Genomic DNA, 20,541 nt, shown 5'->3' on the forward strand with positions numbered 1-20,541 from the left:
TGTCCCTGCCCATGGCAGGGGGTTGGAACTGGGATGAGCTTTAAGGTCTAACTCCAACCATTCCATGATTCTATGAACAACAATAATCACCCCACTCCTGCTTAAGTTCCTTTGATATTTGTTTTAACTGCCACTTTTCATGCTTGTACAGTTCCGCTAGTGTTATAGATTGGTTGTGCTGTGTTCATGATAATTTGTGGACAATTTTGAGAGGGCTTGACACATCTATCACCCTTCTATCTGCAGCAGGAATGCCAAAACACAGGTGGTGAGTAATGTGCCAATAGCAACAAGTCTTAGTGCAATGGCTGAATATAGGTGGTTGTGTAGTTTTTATCAAGTTATTTAGGGACAGGGAATCATAGAATCACAGAATGGTTTAAGTTGAAATGGACCTTAAGGTCATCTAGTTCAAACCCCCTGCCATGGACAGGGACACCACCACCAGGTTGCTTAAGGCCCTGTCCAAGATGGTTTATGTTTTCTTGTAGTACTTTGCAGGGTGTCTCTGAACATGGGGGTTTTTATGACTCAGAGAAGCTCTTTTGAATCCAAATCTAAAGGTTTTAGGTCTCTTTTGTATACATGTATTGAGACAAAGGTTTTACTTTGTGTGTTTGCCATGTAGTGCTTTCTGTTTCAACTGCCCAGATTTGCAAAGGGCATTTCATGAAATCCATTGATGAAATTCTGTGGGTTGCAATGCTTGTGCCACATTCTCACAGCTTCCTGGTATTTGATAAAACCAGGGGAGTTGAAATAAATAATGTTCAACTGCTCTAATTTTAGCATAAAATTAAGATAACTTGTTGACTAGTGTTATTGTTCCAAAGAGTGTAATGTTACCCAAGAAAGCAGCAGGACTCTTGGATGTGTTCTGTTGGAGAATGATCGCACAATATCCACAGTAAACTGTTGTCTGTTGCTATGCTACAATCAGAGAAGATCAAACGGTGGATAAACATTGCATAACTCATCAAAGAGATCAAGTAAGGTATACAGGTAATGGCTGGAAGTAATTGTGGCATGGGCAGAGATCTGAGGTTGGAGAACAGTCTCAGAGGTGCCATGTGCTAAAGATCAAGCCAGAAGCAGATCCAGAACCTTGGTGATGAAGAAGAAGAGAGGATGACATAGCATTAAAATCACATAGGCAGGACGGAACACCACAGAATCATAGAATGGTTTGAGTTGGAAGGGACCTTAAAGCTCATCCAGTTCAACCCCCTGCCATGGGCAGGGACGCTTTCCACTAGATCAGGTTGCTCCAAGCCCCATCCAACCTGGCCTTGAACACTGCCAGGGATGGGGCAGCCACAGCTTTTCTGAGCAACCTGTGCCAGGGCCTTAGCACCCTAGACATCCTAGGGCACTGGCAAAAGTTCATGGCACTTCTTTTTGTGATCTCACGATATCATAGAAGGATTCCATCTTCTTCCCACATAAAGGAGTCTGGAGAGCTTCCTCAGGAAATATTTCCACAAAAAAAAAAAAAAAGGGAATTATGTTTGAATATTTTTCCTTGCTTTATTCTATCCCATGGTTTAGTTACACGCTTCTTCACCCTCAAAAGATGACCACTCTCTTTGTGACAACTGCTTTTTATCATGCGAATCTTGAACTGTCTCAGAGCAGCCAGGTAACAACAGAGTTGTCTTCACTTCCCAAATCACCCCACTCCTGGCAGTTATGTGTTTCTCAATGTGATTATGCAGATTTATTATGTCCATTCTTGTCTTCCCTTAGCAGGAGAGATGGAACAAGATAAACCACTCATGCCTGCAGCAGCACTCCCTCCTTGCCTATTCTTCTTCCAGGCACACCTTACTTGGTTTCCCACTGGGGAAGTGCTTTGGTAAATAGATTAGCTTTGTACTGAGTTCTCAGGGGCAACAAGCAGAGTCTGGCAGGCTGCAGAGGAGGGAGGGTTTCCCAGCAAGCCGCTGAATCACCACTGAGAATGTGTGGCCACTCAAACTGAAGTGAGAGGGAGTAATCTCAGCTCTTGGGTTGATCAGTAAGAAAAGGCTTTGGCAGGTTTTTCAAGGTGGTTCTTGCCTGAGTTAGCAAAGAATTTCAAGTGATTTCAGGAGAAATGAATTCCCTCACTTATTTTGCTCACTTGGGAGATGGTGCTTACTAAATTGAGTTAGACTTCACTGCTTTTCAATACAGGGAGGAGGAGAAAGCTCCTATTAAAAAAAGCAGCAGAAACCATTTTAGAGCTCTTGTTTCAGGTGACCTTTTAATAATGAACAGCACGATAGAAATTAGCAGTGGTCAAGCTCTTTGGCTTCAGAAAAATGAAACCTATTTTCTGAAGCTGGGCTATTTTGGCTAGTGATGTTTGTGGTATGTAACATTTTACAATGTTCCAGTGACAATTCTGCAGATGTGACAACTGGGTATCAGCTCAGAGAGGAACCAGCTTTTTTATGTCTTTGTACCACAGCTAAATTCCCTTGTGTTTTGAGTTTCGGCGTCTTCAGTTGATTACTCATGCTCAAGTATAAGAAGAAATACTACAGAACTAGTTACAATCGCTTTTAATAAGATCCTGCTGCAACTCCTATAATAAATTTGAAGGATATGGAAAAAATAGGATACCAGCAAGGACAGATAGGGTACCACAGGAATTTGATATGGATGAGATACATCGAAGAGACTGGCTAATAATTTACAGCCCAGGAGGTAGCATTATTTTCATGGCTGTGTTCTCCTCCCTCCCATCCCTCCATCTCCAGTGCTCAGGCCCTCTTAAATGCTTTTTCTCAGATAGCCTGGAGAATCCAATAGGCTCTTCTGCTCCAGTTTTGCAGCAAGGCTCTAAGAACTATAAAGAGGGAATTTCTTGCAGGAAACCAGGAGGATCTGGGCTTCCTTTTTATCTCACTTTTGTGCTAGCAGCTGGGGGAAGAAAACAAACTGTGGTTGATCAGTTTGTTTGGTGGTGGTGAAGGGACAATGGAACAAGATGGATGACATTGGTGGAAAGGTACTACTACCTTAGCAACCCTTAGACCTTGAGTTTTGTTTTCTCATATTTGGTAGCAAAGCTCTGCTGAACTAGGGATCTCAGTTGTGAGGTGTTTAAATAGGGTTTGGTGTGTGGTGATGATTTAGTCTGAATATTAGTTATGTCTCTTTGGTCCGAGGGAATGATGTGCACAGTCTGTGAGTTTAGTGCTGCTTTACAACTGAATCACAAAATGCCTCCTGTTCCTGCTGCAGGTAGCATGTAGATATGGTACTGAAACCAAAATGCCCTCCTAAAAAGCTGTGTTGAAATACATAGATGTGTAAGTACCCTACTGATTTCTGGAAACTTGATGAAGTAGGTAAGAAAGCAGGAATTTCTGACCAAATTCCTGGTTGCATAGGAATGTGAACCATTTCAGACTGCCATGCTCTATGTCCTGAATGTGAAACAGGTCTTTGAAAACTGTGGTGTAAAAAGGTCTCACAAAAAGACCTGCTTACCTAAAGTGTCATTATTATGTACCTCCTGTAACATCAGCCACAGCAGTGAGTGGTGGGAGCCTGCAAGAGGCAGGGCTTGGACATGACACATTGGGATATGGTGAACTGTTTAAGTCTCCTGTGTCTCTTCTGTCTGTTATTCTCCCAATCACAAAGAAAGTGCTTTAAAAAATAATCTCTTAAGTATGTAACTGGCTGATGTTTTGTTGTTGTTGCACTGTAGTGCATGGTTTGCATGTGTCAGGAGAATGAACAGCAACAGATAAATAGAAATTCCAGAAGAGTCATAAAAATTAATAAGTTCTTTCAGGTGGTACAAGAATTTTCTTGGACATTTGTGGCCTGTATCAGCACAGCTGATTTCTTTGAAAGGTGCCTTCCTCTTCCTCTTGAAAAAGCAAGCTCAAAGGTTTTCAAAACCTAAGTTTTGCTATTTTTAACTTGATGCATTAGGTTTGTCAGGTTGGTTTTACCTGCTGTCTGCTGTAGCTTGTTTAAAATCTGCAGTGACAATAATATGCTGACAAATATGCTTTTTGCTTTCAGCTTTTCAAAGTTACTTTAAAAAGAAATAATCCTGAGTTTTTAATTCTGTTTACTACTCCATGCCTTAGACTCCTCAAGCATTCTAAAAACAAGGCAAGGAGGAAAAGTAAACCTGTACATGTAAGGCCATGCACAGCTTTCCTTACAGAGCAGTTGGGATGCATGGCTGGGAATATTCCCCCTCCACTCCAGGGTCTCTTTCGTATTCTTTTCTTCTCAGACTCTCCAAGAAGGAAGTTCTCCTTGTTTCTTGCACATGGAAATTAAAGCATAGAGGAATTAAAGAAATTTCACTGGGGTTTCTGGGCAGGTCGGTGTCATCTGAAATGTGAATCAGAGCCTCTGAGTGAAATCCTGGTCTTGCTGGCAAAACAACTGAGAGGGGCAGCTTTCTGTACTTCCTGTACAACACAACACATGAATTTCTTTCTTCTACACCTCTCAAATTGACTTATAAAAGGAGTTCAGAATCTTTATCTACTTCTACAGACAGGGAAACTTAAGCCATATGCAACCAAATGCTATTGCTGGGGCCATTTAGTAGGACAGTGGCATCCTCTGGAATAAATTGTGCATCCTTTCCATTCCAGATGAGTGCTGCGACTGCCTTTGCCATCCCCTGTGACACGACACTTGTGTAAGGAGCTTGTCATCGCCAGGCAGAATGGCAGAGGACTAATTGGGCATGCTGGCAGCGTGCTCGCTGGGCTGAGGGCTGTTCTCAGTGCATCACGTTGCAGTGCCTGAGTGTAATTTGAGATAAGGGAAGCAGAGGGCAGCTGGACATCCAATGTCATACAAGAGCCAATGCAGCCAGGACAACTCATTTCTATAAATACAAGCTGCAGATGCCTGACCCTAATGGGAACTAGAGCAAGCTCCAGAGCTGACACGGGATTTTGTTTTTTCTGAAGGGTTGGGACAAGTATCCTCCTTGGGCAAGCAGAAGCCATGACTTCTGTATAGATCTTCTGTCCATTTCTTTGAATACCATTTCCCCCTCCTTTCCTCCAGAGTGTTTATTTTGGGGGCCTTATATCTCTGTATTCTCTCTTCCCGATTGCATCCTTTGTATCTTCTTCACTGCTGTGGTGGGACTCAGTGGGGGCCCCCAAGTCATCTCTAATAGCCTAACTCTGCATCCTTCAAAGTCACTTTAAGTTACATGTCTCTGATCCTGCAGGAATGGTGACAAGTCATTTTTGAGCTCTTGACAAGCCTTCCCTTAATACTGACCAAAAAAATCAGATACATAAAATATGTTCAACAAGAGCATGGGACAAGTCTAGAGACTTGCGGGCAGGCTATATATAAACTAGTAAATTTATAACATGTGGATGTAATAGTGCATTTTAGAGATTCTCAATGCTACCTCAACAATTGGCAACAGACGAAATAGGTACTTTTTTTTTTCCTTTTTGAATCACCTCTAAACAAATATGTTTGGGGATGAACTGTGTCTTTTCCAAGAGAATTCACTGCTTCCTCATGTAGGGATCTAGGGGCAATACCGACACATGGCAAAAGCTAATAGACTTGGATGGAGCTGGCCTGAGCAGTGTTGTTCTGTGAAAGAGGTCAGAAGCTCTACGGTAGGGTGCCCAGAGGCTTAGCAAGATGGGGTGGTGCAAAGAGCTTCTTCCCAAAGAGCTTCTTTCTTCCTTTCCTGGAGAAACTAGCACAGAACTGGGCACAAAGGCTGGACTCTAAAGGTGACTGTTGCTTGGTCATAGTGACTGGGCAGGCCTTTGTGTGGGAATGACCCACTCCATCCCCAGTCTTTTGGCATCTGCAAGATGGAGTGATGGACTGCTTATGTTGAAAGCACTAGAAAGAAGCCATTCTCAAATGGGAGTAACCAAGAGAGAGAGTCTGAGGGTAACTTGCTGGCATGTGCTGTTGCTGAACATAGGCAGTCAAGTTGGGGGAGCCTAGCTGTACATCTCTGGAGTGCTTGGTTCTGCTTCCCTTCCTGTCACTTGTAGGTAAGAAAAAGAAACTGGTAGTGGTGTCTTGAATTTACCAAAGGCAGAGCAGATACACTGCTATGTCACAGCTCCACTTTGACTTTCAAGCACAACTCCTCATCATAAACTGTCTCCTCTGGAGTGTATTCCTGACGCAGCTTTACACCTATTCCTTTAGTGACGTGGTTTAGTGGTGGCCTTGGCAGTCCTAGGTACTGGTTGGACTTTATGATCTTAAAGGTCTTTTTTCCAACTCAATTGATCCTATGATTCTATTTCCTGGCACTTGGCATGTGCCCTGCTGCAGTAGGGGCAAGGTTTGTGTGTCCTGGACTGCAAAACAAGCTCTTGGGAGAAGGAATTTACTTTCACTTAAACTTTGTATCTTCTTCTGCAATTTATCTTTAAAAGCACATCTTGAGCATTCAGTGCCTCTGTGTGCTTTAGTACGCCCATTAGTGGTGTTAAAACCATGCTAGCTGCAAAAGCCAGAAATGTACACTTTAATACACAGTTAAAAATAGCTTGCTTTGTTTCAAAGCACCCTCCCCTACCTGGTATTAATTTCCATGGAGTTGAAGAATTTGAAATTCTCTTGGTTTCTGTGATGGCTGCACACTGAACTTGGAATATCACTCCTTCCAAACAGCGTTTTAATGACATCTACAGTAAGTTCCTTCCAATATGCTTAAATCCTTGCAAACTGTTACGTCTTAAAGGAGAGATAAGTGCTGAATGCTCTGCTGTGGTGTTCTATGTTTGTTCATTCTTCTTCTTTCTTGTACATTCGAATTGAATACATTGAGGTCTTCACTAGGTGTTCATGGACTGGTAGCAGTATTGTGTTGGCTTTGTTTGTAAGTACAAATTAATGTAAGGGTGCCATTCCAGCTTTTCAAAGGACAAACCCCAACAGAATAACCTGAGAGGCTAGTTATCAGCTGTGGTAATGTGTTCAGGTGCATTAGAATTGTATGTTATCTGATAATTTGGTAGCACCAACTTCATTTGGATCAGGTATGAAATCACAACTGTGTTTCTGTTTCATACCTCAGAATGCATTAGAGCACACCATAGCTGAACTATGGCAGAACAGATAATATCGAGGCAGTCATTAAACTTGTTCTATAAAATGCTGAAAATCTTGCATCAGTAGGATGAGATTTTGCAGTTGGGTGCTTCGTACTGTGTGGCTGTGGAGTTCCTGTTCTGCTGCAGTGCTTCCCAACCCCAGGCTTGCTGTATTTTGGCACTGCAACTTCTCTTCCTCATTTACTCTTACATTTGAAGTTTACTTGGAGAGCTTCAGGTGGAAAGAGGTAGCCATGGGGTTGGAAGAAACCACCTTGAAGGGCAAAAAACCAGCAAAGTTTTCTGCACTGCACAGTTAACGTGCTGCTCTGAATGTTATTTGTATCACTTACTACTGTTCTTTAAATCAAAAATGTTTTTTAGATTTAAAACTTGTTTCCCCTGTTTCCTAAAGTCCTAGCAAACAGGTACCACGAAAAGTAAGTGTTGTGAAGAGTTAATTATAGAAGAAAAATCTCTTCTGAGGCTTAACTGGAGGCTGTTGAGTTCGCCTGAAGGTACATTGGGATGAGAAGAAATTGGGTAAGGGGCTGAAGCTGGTTTTGTTCCCCTCATGCTGTGGATGGCAGATGTTCACCAGTCTGTAAATCACAGATGATAGACAGCACCTCTGTTCCCCTTCATTACTGAACATTTGGGAGCAGAGGCTGTCTCTGAGTCTGTCTTTGTAGAGCACAGCAGGCTCTCAGCGCAAGCAGGGTGCTGGCAAGTTCTGCACAATGATGTCCAAGGTGTCGTTACCACAGCTACGCTTGCTTCAACAGCTTCAAAACCAAAAAAGAAACAAAAAAATACTTCAGCCATGTGTGATCTGAGCTGATTCCTGCTGGAAATAAAACACTTTCCAGAAGGACTTGAAGGGTCCAAGCTGGAGGGGAGAAGGGATTTCCTTGGGAACAGCTGTTGAGTTTTCTATTTTATCTCATAGACTTGCCTTGAAGAGGAAGGCACATGTGCTCTGTTGCCTGCCAGGAGAAGTAACTGCTAAGTATGTGATGGATTTAGGTAAAACTGGAAGTAGTGTACTCTGTGCTGAGAGAGTTGGCTGTGGGGAGTTAATATACTTAGAAAATTTTATCCATCTTGGTGCCTGTGATCCAATTTTTGTGGAGGCACATGTTGCACTTTGGGTGAGGTGTTGAGTTCTTGCCTTTGGGTACAGAACCAGGCTTTAAACTCAAAGAGGATCGATTTAGTTTAGACAGCAGGAACCTCTTCCCTGTGAAGGTGGTGAGGCCCTGGCACAAGCTGCCCAGAGAAGCTGTGGCTGCCCCATCCCTGGCAGTGTTCAAGGCCAGGTTGGACGGGGCTTCGAGCAACCTGGTCTAGTGGAAGGTGTCTCTGCCTGTGGCAGGGGGTTGGAACTGGATGAGCTTTAAGGTCCCTTCCAACCCAAACCAGTCTGGGATTTTATGATAGGTGTCCTGAAGAGTAAGCAAACGGATATGAGAGAAGCACTGTTGAGCATTGTTCAAATGGTGCCAATGGCCTCAGTGTTTATGTACACCAATACACAAGGAGGCTGTTCTCTTGCTTGCTTCCTGGTCGTGATCCGGTCTTCACCTAGAGCTGGACACAGTCCTGCCTTCTCAGCATGGCAAAATTCATTATTGCTTATGCTTCTTGGTACCCTGAAGGTGACTGATTGTGTTCTGTGTCCTCATATGTATGCGTGCATGCTACCGTAAGGTGGTGGAGTCCTATGGGAGGAGTATGGGTGAGGGCTTAGATAGAAATAAATGTAGCTGGCTTGTTGAGGGACTCTGTTTTCAAGAGAAACAGATGAGGGAAGGGATTAAATGAGGTGAGTGGGGTGAAGGGGCAGGCCAGACTAGCTCAGTCAGCCCCAAGATGGGCAGCTTGGATCACAGACAGATAGCTGACACATATTAGTTACAGAGTCAGTAGGTGAAGGGCTCAGCTTACACCTAAGGCACACGCAAAGCAAATTGTAGTAGTGGGATATTCCTATGGGGAATTCCAAAAAGGGGACCCCCTTCCCTCTTCTCCAGCAGCATGAAAGGTTTAGGTTTTGGCAATGTCAGCCCTACTTCTGCACACACCCTGACCTGGCATTGCGGCTGTTGCTTGGCTTTTACTGGCTTCAATGGAGATGTTCCCACAGTCCCTTGGTCAAATGAAGCAAAATGTCACAGGAGGGAACTATTTTGATCCCTTTCACTGGGGGGGGGGGGGCAGAGGGGAGGGAAGAAGGGAGCCACAGTAAATGTCATAACAGACCTGGAGTTAAAAGTATTCCTTCAATCTTGGACAATGTTTGCTGGGCTCTGCCTCTCTTCTTGAGCTGAAGCAGATGTGGAGGGTGAGCTGCTGTGAACTGCTGTTTCGTCTTTTGCTAGAGGAACCTGATGGAGCAGCTGGATCTGTGGATGGACTGGAGGTAGGTCTGGGCAGCCTTGTTTGGGACTGGATGCCAAGAGACAGAATCATTCAGGAAGGCTGCACTGACTTCTGGTCTGAAATCCTAACGCTTCCTTTTTCCTCTGTGGCAGATTTTACAGAGTTCTTCCTGTTGATACAGGACAAGACCAGTATAAGACTTTGTTCAGGTGTGAGGTCTTTAGAACCAGGTCCTTTTACTGTAATGTAGGTGAGCTTCTTGGACTGTCCTGGGAGAGTCCTCTGGAAGCAAACTCTTGGCTTTCCCAGGTGTGCATGAAATCTGTGCTTTGTAACGTGTTTGAAAGAGTACAAGATGTCCAGTGGAAACCTGTCCATTTTGCCTTGTGTTATTGCTTGCTCAATTAATGCTACATGGATGATTACAGAGTGATTTCATGAAAATTCATTTGTTTTATCCTGTGTACAATCTGTCTAGCCTGTGCTAGCATATTGGAGTTACTTTGTGGATAACATCAGGCTTGTGGTTTGTTGTCAGTGGCAAATGCTCTTGCTGAGCCAACTTTTTGATCTGTTTAAATCATTAAGATAAGGGGCATAACATCTTCCTGGAACGCTGTGATAGCATGATAAACTGTGCTCGGTGTTAGGAAAAGAAAGGTCTGTCTGGATCTCTCTGAAACTGTTAAATGTTTTTCAGCCTTAATCTGCAGCCATAACTACCCAGCTCCAACCTGCAATTCTTAACTGGGAGCAGAGCCAGCAAATGCTGCAGAGTAGGAACTGATATTCTGAGAATTGTGCAAAACAAAGCCAGGGAGTGGAGCAGTGAAGGGAATTGGTTTGTGATAACTGTGCGTACGAGAAACAATAAGGGACGGAGGAAGGCAGAACATGTGTATAATAGGCTCTGTGTTTCTCAGAGAGCCCTAGTTAGGAAGATGTGGAATGAATAAGTCTTTGAGTAATTCCCTTTTCCATACTGGAAAGCCTCCTAAACATGTCATCATCTGCATGCTGAAGATGTGCAATTTGCTAAAGGATGATAGATTATGTTCTAAGTGTGACAATAATAAGGGCATGTCTAAACACACAGCAAATATTTCCTTCTCCTGGGGAAAATGTTTACAAGTGAAGGCAGAGTTGAAGTTCTGTCAGCCAAAGTAGCAGACAGTGACACGAAAAAGCAGATGCCCCTGGTGAAGCTGATTGCTTGTGATAAGTAAATGAATAGTTGGGTTTATGCAGACTTATGGGTGAGAGGAAGAATTCATGGAGTCTGTTCATATCTCTGCCAAAGTAATGTAATTTGCTAGTACAAGAAGGTGAGTGACTATGGAAAATGCAGGTCAGTGAGGAGTGAGGTCACATAGGAAGCAGTGGATGTCTTGTTCTTGATTCAAGGAAGCCCACTTGGGACTAGCGAATGCTTTTCAGTGGAGTGGGAGAACCAAAGTACTGGGATATATCACACCACAGGAAAGGTAAAGCTGCAGGAGAGCTCAGGAGATCTGAGCTGGCTGACATAGCTTTCCCCTGTGAGACCAAGAGTCACAGGGCAGTGACTACCTGTAGGAGCTGCTGCCCTATGCTCTGTGCTTTTCCCTGTCACCAGCTGCAGCTTGTGCCTGTTCCCATACTCCAGCACAGAGGTCTGGCCAGGAAAGCCTGCCTTAGCACAGAGCATGCTTTTCCCCAACGCCCTTGCTGGGAAACAAGAACTTGCTGTGGGAGTGCTCCAGGCTGCTCAAGGCTGTGGCCCAGGTGAGAATGGGAGAAGCAGAATGATGGCTTATAGCCAACAGCATTTCTTCTTGCCATTCTTTATCCTTTTATTTTCTTTCCCCACCCCAAAGCATGGGAACGTACTAATTGCATTTTGACCCAGTTTGCAAAATCACTGTAGCATAGACTTTGAATGGAGGAGGGGGGGACCCACTTAAGAATGAAACCCAGCTACAGGCTGGTATGAGTGGTGCAGTAACATCAGCAGAGTGTTAGAAGTAAGCGCTTCCAGGCTTGTAGAACAACTGTTATTTATCTTCCATGTTTTGATGAAAAGGAAAAAAGTAATTGGTCTTAAATTATTTTATATTTGATCCGTGATACACAAACCTTGTAAGACGGAGTTCAGGGTGACTGCAGCTGAAGTACTCTAAGCATAGATGCTTGTGTAAAGTGCTTGGATTTTCAGAACTTGGCTGGAGATTTCATGGCAGCCTTTCTTGTGGTTATTTCTGGCACCTCTGGCTGCCAGTTGGAACGCAGGGCGATAGATACGTGTGGAAGTGGGAAGGAACGGGTGTGAGCATTTTGTCGAGGAGGAGCCTTTTAATAGAAACAGGCTTGGTTGGAGATGGGTTTTTGAAATGCACAAAGACTTGGGGAGCAGATGGAAGTATGAAATCCAAACCAATCTCCTCATTCTGGCTATTAATACAAGGGGGGTGGGAGAGGAAAGTTCTTTGAAGTGATTTCAAACAACAATTAATATCCCTTGGAATCTCCCCAACAGCTCAGTAAGAAGCCTTGATGCGAGAAGGAAGCTGGAATTTAACCCCACAAAACAAGACAGGCAGCAAAGTAGAAAGAATCGACCAAAAGATGTTGTCCTCAGTGATCTCACTGTAATATTTGTTAGTTGTTAATACATTTTTTTGGGGAAAAAGGGTTGAGCACCCTCTACTTGTAGGGCAGAGGTGGCACCGGGAATAGTTGCCCAGTAGGCTTAGAAATACCACTAGAGCTTGAACATGTAGAGAAATAAGGTATGTTAGTGCCCTGGCCTGCATTTGGCCACCAAAAGCAAGGCTAAAAATGAAGAGAAAACCATAGCCTGGAAAGTAACTCTTTGCTGCTCCACTAATAGCTTTGTAAGAAAATGCTCCAGTCTTAGAGGAAGAAGACCTTCAGGATGTCCTCCCTTTTGGGGAGGAAGGATGGGAGCTTTGAGATCTGACCGTTAGCGTGGGGGGAAAACACAGGTGAAAAGTTCAAGGCTCTGAGAGATGGACATAATCCTCTTATGTTTGTATTAATGAAACTATATGTAAGGTTCTCCAAAGGAAATATTTTATTCTGGTGTTGTGGAAGCATCAAATGAAAGCTTGCCCTTTGACAGTACTACTATTATCTTAAAATGCTCCACCAGAACATGCTGTCCCTTCCAATGTGTCAATACTTTGTCATGCGCCGAAGTCCTGCAAAGCACACAGAACAGGATGTTGTCTCAAGACAGTCGTCTCCTGCTGCTACATAAATGTTGAGGTGAAGCCTAAGTTTATTAGTTTTTAAGGCAGAAGATATTGTTTCTGCACATTTTTACTTCATACAGCGCCTTAATTTCTACTAGTCTTAAGTTGATGTGCCTTGAATTTGTTTTGCTTACTAGAAGCCTGTAGAAGCTAAGGCCAATTGCACGCCTCATCTCTCCCATATGAGGTGGCCTGGTCCCCTGAGACCTTTTTGCAGATTAGTGCTTCTGAGGAGCTTCTGAGGGCTGGAGCTACTCCTCATCTGTGATTGTTCGAAATCTCTGAGTGAAAAAGAAAAAAACATTTTATATGTTGATGTGGTTTTTCTTTTTTGTCCTTTGTTGCCTTGTTTTGGCTGGGACAACACATTTATCCAGTTTCACTTTCACAGAAACTTCACTCTTTAGCCTGTCCTAAGCTGCCAAAGACCTTCTGGAGTTACATGTGCTCCTGGAGAAATGTCATTTGCTATAAAAAAATCTGTTTCTGTTAGAATTACCAAAAATATAATTTAATCATCATGTCCTCAAACCGTTATACATAGAGCACAAATTTCTGGTGAAGTATGACCTGCCAATGTTTGTTTTGAAATGTTTTGTTTAGGATACTTCTACACAAAAGAGCGGGAGATGTGACAATCCAAAGCAGTGAATGATAATGTTGCTGTTTAATTATTTGAATAGAAAAGCAAACTTCTCTGATGACCCAGAATAGAGAATGGCAACACTTCAAAAGCTAATCAATGGAAACACTGTTGTTCAATGGGAATAAGGAGTCTGTATGATTGCAGTAGGAAAATGGTTAAAGGCAAAGAGCTGTGATGAACAGAAGGAGAAGAACCATTTAGATGAGAATCTGTCATTTAAATTAGCTAAGTAAGGGAAAAACAATGTTCCAAGAACAATAACCTAAAGAGTACAGGAAGTGAATTAATGATTAATTGTCTGGAGCTAAACAATATAGATCTCTGTGGACTTTACCATGTAGTTTCCTGTTGTGATAGTTTTATAGCTTTTATTTTTTCTCAAATCTCTATCACAAGGCATCACCTACGAAGGACACTCAGGTGTATCTATGACTGGAATAAGTAGAGAAGTTGGTAGTGTACTGATACATTATGTCTGTTACTGATGCTGCCTTTAGCATAAGAGAGAGCCACCCTTTTCTTGACTTCATGGTTGTTGAGATGCAAATGTGTTTATCAAAGGCACTTCCTATAAATTTTTAGACCACAGAACACTTCATCTCACTGGAGGCTGTCAGATACATGGCACCTGTTGAAGGAGACAGCAATATCTGATCTTGGATGCTACCAGCTGGAAAGCTGTTAGAATTTAATCCCTTAGCTAAGCCTAGAGCTGTCTTGTTAAACCATTGCATCAGAAGGAAAGTTCTGTTTCAGAGCTGCCTTACCCTGATGCCTATCACCATCTGCTTGTTGGAAGGTATCTTCAACCAGAGGATAAGAAAGCTCACTGAGGGGGCTGACTTCTGATTTCTTGCTGATTTCTGACAGTAAGTTGCAAGTTTAGTCTACACTGGTTACGTTGGTGGGCTTGGCCTTACGCTGAGAGTGGTTGAGATTTCTTCATGTCCTTCTAGTCAGTGATAAAATATTAGAAGCTTTCTTGAGCTGGTGCACAGTGAGAAGGAATTTGACAAAGTCAAATTGTTAATGGTTAATGCTTTGTAAAGATTTGGTGTACTGTGGTCCGGGTGGATTCTTCTGAACAAGTGCTATAGAAAAGACTGGAGAACATGCTGGCCCATGCCTCTGAGCTTTCTTTGTCTTTTTCTGGCCAAGGATACCAATAGCTGAGGAACGAGGAAGAAACTCATCTAGATCACAGCTGGGGGAGAAACTGAGAAAAGAATAAATCCTCCTGTAGTAAATACTGCTCTTCTCATTAGCAGCCCACCCATATCTATCTTAGAGCACAGAAGTGCTTTCAGTTCTGTACCACATTCTCACGTAGCTACCATTATCCTTGTGCTAAAGGAGGGCGACTTGAACCCTGTGATTTCTCTGTTGTTCTGAGATGGCAAAAACCTGTGTCCTTTCTGACCTGCTTTCTGCATGGACTCTCTCTGAAGTGGAGAAGAGGGCATGTGTTTGAAAGCACAGACCTGCTTCAGTAGCTGGGCTGCTTTGCTCTTCCTCAGCTCCCTTCTTGTTCTAGAGGGGGGTATTTGTTGTTTCAGTATCCCAACAGTTGTAGGTGGCGGAAGCGTGTGTTGCAGCATCCTATGCTCTGGTGGTTTTGTGGGTGGATAAACAAACAATCTCTCTTTCTTTTAACAAAGCCCTGTGTTTTTGGCTCTTTGACCGCTGCCTGCTTTGGCTTCTCGCCCTCCAGCAACAAGCAGGACACAGCTTCAGGCGTTGGAAATAGGCTTTCTCTGCTGCTCATCCCGCAGGAAGCCCAGCTTGCTTGCTGCCAAGGGGCCATCAGCCACTCTCCCCACTCCGCGGAGTGCTGGAGCTAGGGTTTCCTCTTCTGAGGGTAAGCAGGTTGCTGGTTTTGGGGTGCCTGGGGCTAGGGGGGGACAGGTTTCCAGCAGAGGGCCCCCGAGCAGCACTGCAGCCGCTTCTGTGGCTGCTGCTGCTGCTGTCGCTGTCGTTGGCCTCAGCACCACCAGGTCTCCTCAGAACCTTGGTACCGGGTGCGGTAGGCACAACAGTTCTGAGCATGGAGGAGTTGCTCTTTCTGGCAAGATAACGGATGTTTTTGCAAGGGAATAGAAAAAACAATCCCGGAGAAGAAGGTAAGAAATTGGCAGATGCTGCTCACAGACCTGTGCAAAGCACAAACTGGTGTTGCTTCCCAGATAAGCAGGACATAACACTTGTTTTCATCTATTCTGATCTCCAAGTGTTTAAGCTTCCAAGCTTAACTAGAGATCTACTTAAAAAGCCGTTGAGGTGAGTATCCTTTGCTACCAGACATTATCAAGAGTACTGGAAGTATCCCAAACAATTGACCCAGACTATAATATACTCACAGCTCTCTTCTCCTTTTCGTGTGAACAGAGACTGTTGTGGCCTGTATGGCTATCAAAGTGATCTAGGATTGCTCATTGCTCTCAAGCAGATGTGATATATTTATTATTAATGATAAGCACATCATAAAAAAAAAAATAGCCCTAAGTCCCCAGCACTGGGTTCTGTCTAACCTCAGCTGAATATATTCTAGCACCTCCTGTTCCTGCCTTCTTCGAGAGATGAAAAGTGCCAGCCAGCACAGGGAAAGCCAGTGGGAATGTGGCAATGTGCTCCCCTGGGACCTGCGTGTGGTTTCAGAGTGAGTGGGCAGACACCCGGGAGCTGAATTAGGACTCCTATGGAGTCTGAGAAGTCAGCTCCCCATGGAATGCAGTTTTCAGAGCTGAGGCAGGGCTACTAGAAAACACAGGACCTGCTAATCAAGCTGTAGAAACCAAGAGGTTTACTTCCATTAGACAAGTCCTGGTGCTTGGTGACTTGAACACAAGTAGGGGATACAGATATGAGAGCTACAGAATTGTTTTTCAGGTTGCCCTTAGAAATCAGTGCAATTGGACTAATTCAGTTGTCATACTATGGAACGCAAGTCAGGAATTTGTTCGGTCAAGTTAAACAGCTAGAATGAGCTGCACATCTGCATTTTCATAAAACAAAACCCCTCTGAAGGGACCCTCATGGTCCTTAGGAATAGCCACCAATAAGGATGGAGTCCTGAAAATATGTGATTGATTTTGTTGATGTCAAGAGAATTAATTGCACACACAAGTATGTTCAGGGTTGAGCCTGCTTGTGTACATGATGACTTAACACTGACCATTTGTCAACAAAAGATACAAAAAGCCTCTTGTGCAAACACAACTGTGTGCTCTCTGCACCTAGTTTTTCTATTGAAATAGTTTTATCCTCTGAAACTTCCTGACTTAAAATGAATTACTCCTGACTTCATCCAATGCAAATATTGTATCGCTTGGTAGTCTGCGCAAAACCCCGGGAATGCAGGAGCTGCCAGTTTCCATCTAGTTCAGCATGGTCCCTGAGTGACAACGCTGTGGTCAGCACAAGTGACTTTTGAGTAACCTACCAGAAATGCTGTGAGATAAATTTATGGAATAATGTGCCCACAGGGAAAGCTTAACCCTTCCAGTTCCACTGAGCATGTGTGTTCATGTATCCTCTGATCTTCACCAGCTTAACTTTCTCCGTTATCAAGTGCAGCATTGACAATGAGACCTTGCGTGACCTCATGGGAAATTGTGTGTGGGGTGAGAAGGCAGAAGAATAATTTCTGGGTAGCAGTAGACATTTGGTTGAAGGTGGATTCCTGTGCAGTGCCCCTGCTGAAGCAGGATTTTATTGCCTGGGTTGTGAGGGAGGGCTTTAGTCCTGAGGGACAAGCTTACCTCTGTTAAATCAAACAGAAGAGCTGTTGGAGCGAATGAGTGATTTTTAAGAGGGAATATGCAGGCCAAAGTGCATAAGTGACGCCAAAATTGACATATACACAGTGTATTGGACAAGTCGGCTCTAGCTGATGGGTTTGTGTTCTGTCAGTCACAGTGACAGGCAGGATTATTAGGTCCTTTCACTTGGGTGTTTCTATGTAGAGTGTACGCATTTTCAAACTTGGCCACGAGAACTGTCTTGGCTTTTGATGTAAAGACTCCTGGAAATTATTTCGGTAGGGTTTTAGATCATGAAATGTCATGATGGTGTATTGGAAGACTGACTTAAAATCATGCATCCTAATGTCAAAACATTTTTTAACCAGAAAATGAAATGCATAGGTTTAAGATGACAGTATTTTAAGTTATGGTGAGTTGGAAATGGAATTGTTAGGGAAGTTATTTACATTTGTTACTCAAATAGCAAGTTAAGTGCCAGCTGTTGAGGACCATCCAAGACATGCGTTCACTGAGGAATATAAACACTTTAGGGAATCCAGAAACCCCCATTAGTTGTCAGGTGTTGAGAAGCAACAGCAATCTTCTGAAGTAGCTGACCCGTCTTTCCAACAGGAGCTTCTCAGTTCATTTATAAGGGAAGCTGATGGTACAGATTAAAGGACTTAAAAAGGAGTCATTAGGGAGTTAAAACATGAAGAGTGTAGTCCTGGACTCTGAGCCTTGGGAGGAGGGAAAGCTGTGTAGTTATTTGGGTTAGGGCTTGAGCATAAACCACTGCTCAATGGTTGTAGTGCTTTTTTTTTTTGTTAATACAGGGGGCTGTCATTTGTCCAAATGAAATGTAGCTCTAAGGGATGAAAATCATGGCTGTGTGGTCAGGCAGCCATTGGAAACCCACTTGCTGCTTAAGGACATGTACTTAAGAAATTAGATTTATTAAAGGGAGTAGAGGAGCCCAAGTCCTGACCAATTCATGTGCAGACCACAGGGCTGAGGTCTTTCGGGGAGCCATTAAAAAGTGGGTGAGATGACAATGCCTGAAGAACAATGACCAGTATTTAGGGGCTGAGGGAAGAGCAGAAGTGCCAGCAGCACAAGGGACATGAGGAGTTCAGCAGGGAGATAGCTCCTGCAGTGCTCTATGCTCTGCATATGCTGTGGTTCCTCATGCTGCTGCTTTTTTGTCTGTCCAGTGGATCGTGTATTCTTCACAGAATAATAGAATCACAAACTGATTTAGGTTGGAAGGGACCTTAAATCTCACCCAGTTTCAATCCTCTGAGGGACACCTTCCACTAAACCAGGTTGCTCCAAGCCCCATGCAACCTGGCCTTGAACACTGCCAGGGACGGGGCAGTCACAGCTTCTCTGGGCAACCTGTGCCAGCACCTCACTGTCCTCACAGTAAAAAAACTTCTCCTAATGTCTAATCTAAATTTCCCTTCTGTCAGCTTAAAGTCATCCTAATAATGGCTTTAGGCAGGTGACAAAAGTGGAGCTTGGTAGCTGAGGAGTAGCTGAATAGGTAGTCACTGTGCGGTAACCCTAAACCTTGATGAAGGACTGGAGTTTCTCCTCAGAACTACAATAGTCCCCTTTGTTCCTCTGTGGGTCTATGTCCTTTCTGCCGTGTGTTATTTGCAGAACCCCTGGGCCTGGACAGTAAAGCTAAGCACAAGAGCTGCAGCTTGCTGAACAGGAGTTGGGGTACAGGTGCTGATCCTCTCCTCCAACACCAGTCTGGAAAGAACTGCTTGAAGGGCAAGTAGTGTAAATACAAATTTATGTGAAAGAGGTAGGGGAAGCAAGACCGCACGAGGCAGCAAAGATAGGTGAGCTTTGTCATGCTGGAGCTGAGAAGGAGCATGATGTAAGATGCTGCTTACAGAACCACAGACTAGTTTAGGTTGGAAGGACCCTAAAGCTCATCCAGTTCTAAACCCCTACCACGGGCAGGGACACCTTGAGCAATTCTTCTATTTTCTTGCGAAGTTATAACAAACAGGACAAATGCTGTCTTCTGTGTTTTCTTCCTGTATTTTCGCTCTGTAGCGTGTGCTTCCAATGCGCTGCCAAGGTGGTGTGTGTCCAGCGCTGGGAGAGCCCCGCGGCCCGTGCGGGGCTGCAGCCGCCCTCGGGGAAGGAGCCGCTCGGCCTCCCCTGCCCTAAGGGTGGCCGTGGGCAGGGTCGTTGACGGGAGCAGGGGGACAGCACCCGAGTCCCGCTGGCCCCGCCGAGCACCTGCCCCGGCGGGGCCCCGCAGGCTCCTCCCTCCGCCGGGCTCCCCGCCCCCGGGGCCCCGTGACGCCGAGCGGCGGCCGCGAGGGGACGGGACGGGCCGGGATGGGAGCGGGCGAGGGGACGGCCGAGCTTGCTGGCGGCTTTAAATGCGTGCCGGGCAGGCGCCGGCAGCACAGCCGCTCCGCCCCGCCGCTCATTCGGCAGCGGGGCCCTTCAGCCGCCGCCACCGCCTCCCCCCGGGCGGGTTAGCGAGACCGACGGGCAGGCGCCGGTGCGCGTATCGGCAGGTCCAGCCCTGAGCGCGGCAATGCCCCGCTGACGTTCCCCAGGCTCCCATCCCGTGGCTGCCCTGCAGCCCCCGCCCGCCGCCACGCTGGAGGAACGCCGCAGGACCGAGCCCCGGAGGTGAGCAGGGGGGAGCGGGGTCTCCCGGGGTACCTGGCCGGCCGCCTGCAGCCCTGGGGACGGTGGGGGGACACCGGCAGCTTTCGCAGCCAGGCAGGTCTAGCCCTGGTCGTTTTTTTTCACGCACGGTCTGTCTCAGTCCGCGCTTGGTGCCAGCTTGAAAGGCGCTGCACCGCGTTTAGAAACTTCTTGTTTGGTTCCACTTTATCTCAGTAAGTTCTGAGCAGCAGCGGGGTCAGGAATTCCTATTTCCCGTCAAGTTTTTAGTATTCCACCTGATTTATGTCCATATGGGGACAGTATATATTTATTTCCTTAGCCAAGGCAAGCTCATTACTGCTTGCTTTCCCTGTGGTGAGCTTTCTGCCGAGCGCTGCAGCCTGGAGCTGCTCTGCTGGTGAGCAAACATGGAAATGAGAATTTATTGGGAGCGCATCCTTGTAGTGCTGGGGTTCAGGCGCTGTACTTCAACGTGCCGAGAGCTCCCGCGGTGCAGGAGAAGGTGCTGGGCATTGTTCTGTGGTGCTTAATCCTTCCGCATTGCTGCTCCTGTAAGTAAACTTGGGTGTAAGTAGCAGTAAGGTTGGGCCCTAGGGCAAATCTGAGTAGTAACAGCTCCGTCGAGGAACTGTACTAGAGGTACTCGCTTTCTTCTGCTTCAGGGAGGTGCAGTTTGCTGTGTGGCTGAACGTGACTTTGGGTTAGGCTGCTGGCTACTTGCTGGCTTTATTCTTCTGGTTAGTTCTAAAATGTACGTATTTTCCATTAATAAAGGAAAAAAAAAAAAG

General features: G+C 45.0%; 1 protein-coding gene across 1 annotated transcript in view; it reads left to right on the forward strand.

The window, feature by feature from the left end:
• Window positions 1-9,399: 9,399 nt before the first annotated feature.
• The window catches only part of SLC4A4 (solute carrier family 4 member 4), a gene marked incomplete at its 3' end in the record, with an annotated part of 170,440 nt that continues 159,298 nt past the window's right edge, over window positions 9,400-20,541 (forward strand). Inside the window, exon 1 of the mRNA XM_080625712.1 lies at window positions 9,400-9,486. Within this exon, the coding sequence (XP_080481838.1) occupies window positions 9,455-9,486 (32 nt within the window). The 5' untranslated portion in view covers window positions 9,400-9,454. The remainder of the gene's footprint in view (window positions 9,487-20,541) is intronic.

The sequence above is a fragment of the Psittacula echo genome, assembly GCF_963264785.1.
Source record: "Psittacula echo genome assembly, chromosome: 1".
NCBI classification, from domain to species: domain Eukaryota; kingdom Metazoa; phylum Chordata; class Aves; order Psittaciformes; family Psittacidae; genus Psittacula; species Psittacula echo.